The following is an 8,019-nucleotide window of genomic DNA, read 5'->3' as shown; positions in this document are numbered from 1 at the left end:
TCCAGACTCCTGCGGTGTCCCTCCGCTCCATCATCGGAGGCCACTACACCCCAAAAATCTATCCCTCCCTCCCCCTCGCCCCCTCCCTCCCTCCCCCTCGTCTCCTCCCTCCCTCTCGCCCCTTCCCTCCCACCCCCGCCCCCTTCTTCCCTCTCCCTCGCCCCCTCCTTCCATCCCCATCTTCAGGTCGTGCCTGAAGATCCTCCTCTTCGACCGATGGTGCTTACGGTCACCTCCCCCCCCCCCCCCCCCCGGCTCCACCACTGTCAAGCGCTTTTGGGCGCTATCCTGAGTGAGGGAGTGAGTGACGGGCGCTGTGTAAATGTAAGGATTATTATTATTGTTTCTGACACATCACTTGAGGCACGGAGCTGGGAATCTATAATAATCATCATAATAATCCTGGCACTTGACACAGCGCCTGATCACGTCTTGGAGACGTCCCAAAGCGCTTCCCAGAATATACTGTAAAGTGTAGTGACTGTGTGTTTTGTGGGTGAAATGCAGCAGCCAATTGCGCACAGCAATGAGCGTCCCCACAAACAGACTGAGAGTGAGAGAGAGTGAGTGAAAGAGTGGGAAACAGTGAGAGAGAGAGAGTGAGACAGAGGGAGCGAGAGAGTGAGAGCGGGTGAACGAGTCAGAGTGAGAGCGCGAGTGAGCGACAGAGTGAATGTGTGAGAGTGTTCGAGAGAGAGAGAGAGACAGAGACAGAGAGAGGGAGGGAGAGAGGGAAGGAGAGAGAGAGAGAGGGAGAGAGGGAGGGAGAGAGGGAAGGAGAGAGAGAGAGAGAGGGAGTACACAGACAGTTTTATGAATGACCCATTCATTGAATTGGCTTGTGAATGGAATGTCTGGCCTTTCCCCATTGGGCAGTGACAGTCCGGGGAACGGTATAAATAGGGAAGACAGAGCTCTCTGCACACAGACTGCGCTCAGACTCACGGCCAACCGCTCAGTTTGTATTTTAAGCCAAAGGAAAAGGATCAAGTCTTGTTGGTTACACAATGGAGAGTCCACTGAAGTTTACCATCCTCTGCCTCCTGCACTTCACCCTGGTGAGAAACTCACACAGATACCGACAGACTGAGGCTGAGTGAGAGACAGAGAGCGAGACAGACATACAGACTGAGACTGAGTGAGAGACTGAGACACAGAGAGAGACAGAGAGAGACAGACTGAAAGAGACAGAGAGAGAGAGACAGAGAGAGACAGACTGAGACTGAGTGAGAGACTGAGACACAGAGAGACAGACAGAGAGAGACAGAGACACAGACTGAGACTGAGTGAGAGACTGAGACACAGAGAGACAGACAGAGAGAGACAGAGACACACAGATTGAGACTGAGTGAGAGACTGAAACACAGAGAGATAGACTGAGAGAGACAGACTGAGATTGAAGAGAGACTGAGACACAGAGAGACAGACTGACTCAGAGAGACAGAGAGACTGAGACACTGACTGAGAGAGACAGAGTGAGAGACTGAGAGAGAGATTGACAGAGAGACAGACACAGAGAGACAGTGTGTGTGACATGTGGCAGGTTTTAATCCAGGTTAAAATCCATGAATCTACGAGTATTTGTATTTGTGGGGACGTCGCGGGGCGCTGTCGGCTGCCGCGTTTCGCCCACAAAACACACACAGTCACTACACTTTACTGTGTGTCCTGTGAAGCGCTTTGAGACATCTCGACGACGTGATCAGGCGCTGTATCGAATGCGAGGATTGTTATTATTGCAATGAATATTTACCCCTGTTCCCCCTTCCCCCCTCCCCAGGTGAGCAGTCGCTGCCCCACGGAGTGTGTGTGCCCCCCGGAGCCCCCTCTCTGCCCGCCCGGGATCAGCACTGTGCTGGACGGCTGTGGCTGCTGTAAGGTGTGTGCCAGACAGCTGAACGAGGACTGCAGCCCAGGCCGGCCATGCGATCCTCTCAGGGGTCTGGAGTGTAACCTGGGGGGGGCGAGCGAGGCTGGTGAGGGGCTCGGCATCTGCAGAGGTGAGTCACCAAAAATAGTAATAATAATAATAATAATAATAATGCGGTCACTTCAACCCACGGGTGTCTACAGTGTGTCCTGTGAAGCGCTTTGAGACGCCTGGAAGAAGTGATGGGGCGTTGGGTCAAATTATTTTAGATAATAATAATAATAATCCTCGCGTTTGATACAGAATCTTATCAGGTCTTCAACACGTCTCAAAGCGCTTCACAGGATACACTGTAAAGTGTAGTGACTGTGTATTTGTGGGCGTAATTGACTATAATGGTGATGAGGGTGAGAGGGTTTGGGGGGGAACTATATATACAGGATCTATATATATATATATAAGACTTTAAAGTATGTTTGTTATTTACCGTCAGACCCACTGCTCTGAGTGTTAGCTATTTTGAAGTTGGGTTACTTTTGTCTTAAGTTACACCCAACGCATCTGTGTCTGTCTGTGTATCACTGACTGTATGTGTGTCTGTGTGTGTCTATGTTTGTGTCACTGACTGTGTGTGTGTGTGAGACTGACTGTGTCTGTGTGTCTGTCTGTCTGTCGCTGACTGTATGTGTGTGAGACTATACAAATTTGTTGTTGTGGTTGTTGTTGTCAGTCAGTCTCTGTGTTAGACTGTCAGTGTCTGTGTGACTGACTGTGTGACTGTGTGTGACTGTGTGTGTGTGTCTGTATGTTCGCCTGTCTGTTGCATGTGTGTGCGTGTGTGTGTCACGTGAGGATGTTTACGGCTGCAGTGCTATAACAGGCCTCACTGTGACCACAAAACGGAATGAAAGGGAAGGTTAGAGAGAAACTCTTGTAACTCCAGCGACTGTTAGGAATGTGAAATATTTGCTGCCACATCCTGCGGATGGGCCCGAGTCCAGGAGCTGAGCGAGGAGGGGAGTTTGTGGTTCCTCACACTGACTACTATGTGCTCTGTGCTCTGTGCTGGGTTCCACGAACATGGGGGACACAGGAGGAGGCCATTCAGCCCCTCAAGTCTGTTCCACCATCCTATTAGACCACGGTTAATCTGTACCTGAACTCCAATTACAGGATACACTGTAAAGTGCAGTGACTGTGTGTTTTGTGGCTCCATTTTCCTTTGATTCCCCAAGTTAACAAACCTCCAGCCACCTCAACCCCTGAGGCGCTACCCTGTGTGAGGGGACGCCGGCTATACACATGCAACTTGTTGTTGCTTCATGCTGTGTGTGTGTGTCTAACACACTGACGTGTGTTGCTCTGCACCGTGTGTTGTGTTTGGTGTTGTGTTTGGTGTGTGTGTTGTGTTTGGTGTTGTGTTTGCTGTGTCTGTTGCTGTGTGTTGTGTTCTCTGTTGTGTTCTGTGTTGTGTACAGTGTGTTGCTCTGTTGCTCTGCGCTGTGTGTTGTGTTTGGTGTGGTGTTGCTCTGTTGCCGTGTGCGTGTATGTGTCTAACCCGCTCTCTGTGTCTCTCTGTAGCGAAGTCCGAGGGTAGGACTTGCGAGTACAATGGGAAGATCTACCAGAACGGGGAGAATTTCCAGCCCAGCTGTAAGCACCAGTGCACGTGCCTGGACGGGGCTGTGGGCTGTGTGCCCTTGTGCCCTCAGGAGCTGCCCCTCGCCAGGGCCGACTGCCCCAACCCCCGGCTGGTCAAGGTGCCAGGGCAATGCTGTCAGACCTTCATCTGTGACAAGGTCACATCCAAACTGGGCCTCGCGACCCTCAGCGACCTCTCCAACCTCGCCAACCTGGCCAACTTTGCCAACCTGGCCAACCTCGCCAGCTGGGATGATGCCATCTCTATCAGCAGCAACAAACTCTTTCAAGGCAAAGCTCACGCACTGAAGACTCTGGCTGGTAAGTCACTACATCTGACAGTGTGTCCCTGTGAAGCACTTTGAAATGTCTCGAAGCCGTGATAAGGCGCTGAGCCAAACGCCAGGATTATTATTATTGTTGCTATTATTATTATGATGATGTTTGCTCCACGTTATCTGCCTGTGATATTAATCCTCTCTCTACCCCCCTCTCTCTCTCAGCCTGGAGACGCCCGGTACACACTAAGTGTGCGGTGCCCACCACCCCGTGGTCTCCGTGTTCCCGCACATGTGGATGGGGCATCTCCACAAGAACCAGCAGTGATGGCCCCAGCTGTGAGCCTCGCCTGGAAACACGTCCATGCCAGGAAAGGGGCTGTGGGCAGAGCCAAGCCCCCCGGCTCAAGGTACGTTCCCCACTGTGCCAGCCATCGAATAACAATGATAATAATAATAATAATATGGTCGCTCAGTCCACGGCTGTTTGTGGGGACGTCGCTGGTCGCAATTGGCTGCCGCATTTTGTCCACAAACTGTACAGTTACTTCACTTTACACTGTGTCCTGTGAAGCGCTTTGAGACGTGATAAATCGCTGTATCAAATGTGAGGATTATTATTATTATTATTAAAATGCTGTAAAGTGAAGTGACTGTGTATTTTGTGGGCCAAATGAGGTTGTCAGGCGAGGGATGAGGCTCTGTATAAAATACAAGGATTATTATTATTATTTTTATTATATATTATTATTTCTATTATATATTATTATTTCTATTGTTATATTATCATAGTAATATTATTTCTATTATAGTATTATTATCATTTATATTATATTATTATTTATACTATTATATTATAGTAATATTATTTATATTATTATAGTATTACCATTTATATTATTTATATTATTATGTATTATCATTTATATTATATTATTATTTATATTATTATATTATCATAGTATTTTTATTATAATATTATTAACCCCCTCCCCCCCCCCTCTATCTCTCTCTCTTTCTCTGTACAGAAAGGGAAGAAGTGTTGGCGGCCACACAAGGTGGGGGAACCCGTGCGTCTGACCCACGCCGGGTGTCGGAGTGTGAGACGATACCAGCCTCTGAGATGTGGGCAGTGTCGTTCCCCACTGCACTCCCGGGCAGTGCCCGTCCGTTTCCGCTGCCGAAACGGGCACAGCTTCACCAGGGACGTCACGATGGTCCAGACCTGTCGATGTGGTCGGCGCTGCCCCCCAGCCAACCTCAACGAGGTCTCGCTCCCCGCACACAGCCGTAGCTCCCGACACTGAGCTCCCGTCACACAGAGGAGAGAGAGAGAGGCCGCAGCCACAGCTACAGCCACAGTCCCTGTAGCTCAGGGGTTAGACCCCTCGCCTCGCAAACCAGAGGACCCGGGTTCGATTCCCGGGTGGCCAGGTCAGGGCGAAACCTAAGGCAAGTTTCCTTACCACCCCCCCACCCCACCTTCAACACACACGGACACACACACACAGACACACACACACAGACACCCACACACACACATCACACACATACAGATACACACACCTCGCAGTAAGTAGGAACCCGCTTGCTAGTCAATTGGCGGATCGCTTTTCTGGGGGTAATAATAATAATAATCCCATGAACATAAACTAAAAAATAATAATAATTTTGTCGCTCAATCCAGCCTCGACTGTTTGTGGGACAGACGCTGCTGTGCCCGATTTACTGCCGTGTTTCGCCCACAAAACATACAGTCACTACACTTTACAGTATAGTCTGTGAAGCACTTTGAGGCGCTGGGTCAAAGGCGAGAATTATTATTATTGTTGTTATTATTACTGACATACTGGGGGCTCTGACCGAGTGGCAGCTAAGCTTCTCTCCAGCGCTCCCCCCCCTCCCCACACACCCAGAGCTGCACAGCTCCATATGTTGGAGCTCACCTTATCGTTGGCTTCGTTTCAGGAGCTGTAAGTGCTGTAACTTATTGCCTCGAGCCGTGTTCCAATGAATGTGTTCAGTGTTTCCTGTCGTATATCCTCACTGAGGGGTCCTTCGTAAATGTCAGTTGTTGTTGTTGTGTATGTTTTTTTTGAGGCGGGGGGTGGGTGGGTGGGTGGGACTCTGACACGCACGGAAAACCATCACCGTTGCTTAAGAGTCTCAAAACCCAATTGAGAATTCCCCACATCCCACCAACATATGTGTGTGTGTATTGTGTGTGTGTGTGTCTGTGTGTCTGCACTCATTCCTGTTATTGATTAATATGTTATTGATTATTTATCAATCTATTGACGTCCTCCTGACGTGAAAGGCGCTATAACTAATGTAATTTGTTGTTGTTGTTCTTGTTGTTGCTGTTATCGAACGTAGCATATTTTTATTTTTATTTTGGATATCGATTTGTAATATAGTGGATGTAAATTAAGTATCAATTCTGAAATTTATATATTTGAGGACAAAATAAAATTTATTTTAACAGAAATTGTCCCACGTTCTTTTCTGTGACTGGTGCTTTCCCAAAGAAATCACCGGAATAAATGCCTTAAAATAATAATAAAGTGGTCAACGCAATCCACCGGTTGTGGGGACGTCACTGGGCGCGAATGCGTTCCGCCCTCAGAAACACGCAGTCACTACACTTTACAGTATCAGCTGTGAAGCGCTTTGAGACGTCGCGATGAGGTGACGAGGTGATGAGGTGCTGTGCCAAACGCGACGATTATTATTGTGTTAAGAGTCAGCATTTGAAAACCCCATTTGATCTCTTAAAATCTTCCAGCAACAGAACAAGCCAAACAAAGCCCTTTTCGTCTCTGAACTCTGGGAGAGGCCTTTTGTTACCGACTCTCGGCTCAGTGGAAACTGCCATATTTACCCCCAAGACCCCCCCACCCCCCGCCCGGGTCTCTCCCGTTCAATCGTGTATTTGGTCTCAATCGGTCTCTGCTGAAGACCTTTCTTTTCCTCCCCACCCCCCCCACCCCCCGGCCCAGGATCCGTTACTGTGAAGCTCTCTGAGACGCCGTCCGGCGTGGAGGGCGCTCTATAAACCCAAGTTGTTGTTGTTGTTGCCTGTATTGGACTTCACTCGCCACTGGTCGGCCCGAGTCACACCCGGTCAGAGTCCATCTCTGATTCCACTTCAATCCCTGGTCCTCGGGTTTACTGTGTAACCAAACCCAGAGGTTTGTGGGTTCAAACCCCACGTCAGGACTGAGTTGTGGGGTGGGGGGGGTGGGGGTGGGGGGAGGGGGGGTGGGGGGGTGGGGGTGGGGGGGGCTGTGAGCAGCGGCTCCAGTTGACGCTCTCTCTCCCCACTCCTCACAGACCAGTCAGTGGTGAGTGAACACTGCCCTCTTGTGGTGCCCTCGGGGTCCGGCACGTGCTGTGTAACACACACCTAACACTCCGACTGAGTCGTGTAAGCATAGGAACAGGAGGAGGCCATTCAGCCCCTGGAGCCTGTATACACGCACACACACACCCACAGACACACACATCCACACACCCACACATACACTCGCCCACACGCACATACACGCACACACACCCACGACAGACACACGCAGTCCTTGTGACAATACCCTGAACAAACAGAGACGAGGCGGGTGGGATGGGAAATACATAGGTTTTTTTTTACTGGTGTTTATAATGCAAAGAGTTTGAAAAATACAATAAACTTGGACGTCCGAATTGATGGCCGGGTTCCCTCGGCTTTGGCCCGAAACAGTCAGGTTTTCAACTCAACATGCAAAGTCGTGTTACATCTGATCATTGCGAATAAACACATTCCCTGCACATCATCAGCCGCGCGCGCGCGCACACACATACATGTGCACACACACACACACACACACACGCACTCACACACGCACACCCGCGCGCACAGACTCTTCACTAGGGTGACAGCAGACACTGACTGACTGACTGACGGTCACACAACCCACAGACCAGAGGCTCAGGATTTGTGGCTAAAACCAACACCTTTCGTCAGTTGCTTTAAAGCACTCTCTCACTCCGGGTCTCACCCCAAACCTGGACCTGGTCAGTTGTCAGAAGTGATTGTGGGATCAGAGAATCCATTTGGCCTCAGCCTGAGAACCAGGAACCTTTGCCGGGTCAGAAATGGTGGAGATTCCCTCAGGTTCAGCCTCAAACTGGAAGTGATTTTATAATTAATAATAATAATAATCCTGGCCTTTGACCCAGCGCCTTATCACATCG

The 8,019-nt window shown here is 49.7% G+C and overlaps 1 protein-coding gene across 1 annotated transcript; it reads left to right on the top strand.

Annotated features, from left to right (window-relative positions):
* The first annotated feature begins 817 nt into the window (after nucleotides 1-817).
* On the top strand, nucleotides 818-5,151 carry LOC103189100 (CCN family member 1). Its single transcript, XM_007909391.2, has 5 exons — nucleotides 818-1,058; nucleotides 1,781-2,000; nucleotides 3,452-3,832; nucleotides 4,015-4,199; nucleotides 4,818-5,151. The coding sequence occupies exons 1-5, from the start codon at nucleotides 1,008-1,010 to the stop codon at nucleotides 5,094-5,096; spliced, it is 1,116 nt and encodes a 371-aa protein (XP_007907582.2). The 5' UTR covers nucleotides 818-1,007; the 3' UTR covers nucleotides 5,097-5,151.
* Nucleotides 5,152-8,019: the final 2,868 nt, after the last annotated feature.

Source organism: Callorhinchus milii, unplaced genomic scaffold (assembly GCF_018977255.1).
Source record: "Callorhinchus milii isolate IMCB2004 unplaced genomic scaffold, IMCB_Cmil_1.0 Scaffold29, whole genome shotgun sequence".
Classification (NCBI taxonomy): domain Eukaryota; kingdom Metazoa; phylum Chordata; class Chondrichthyes; order Chimaeriformes; family Callorhinchidae; genus Callorhinchus; species Callorhinchus milii.
Note: the sequence above shows the minus strand (reverse complement) of the source record. Positions and strands in the feature narration are given on the sequence as shown.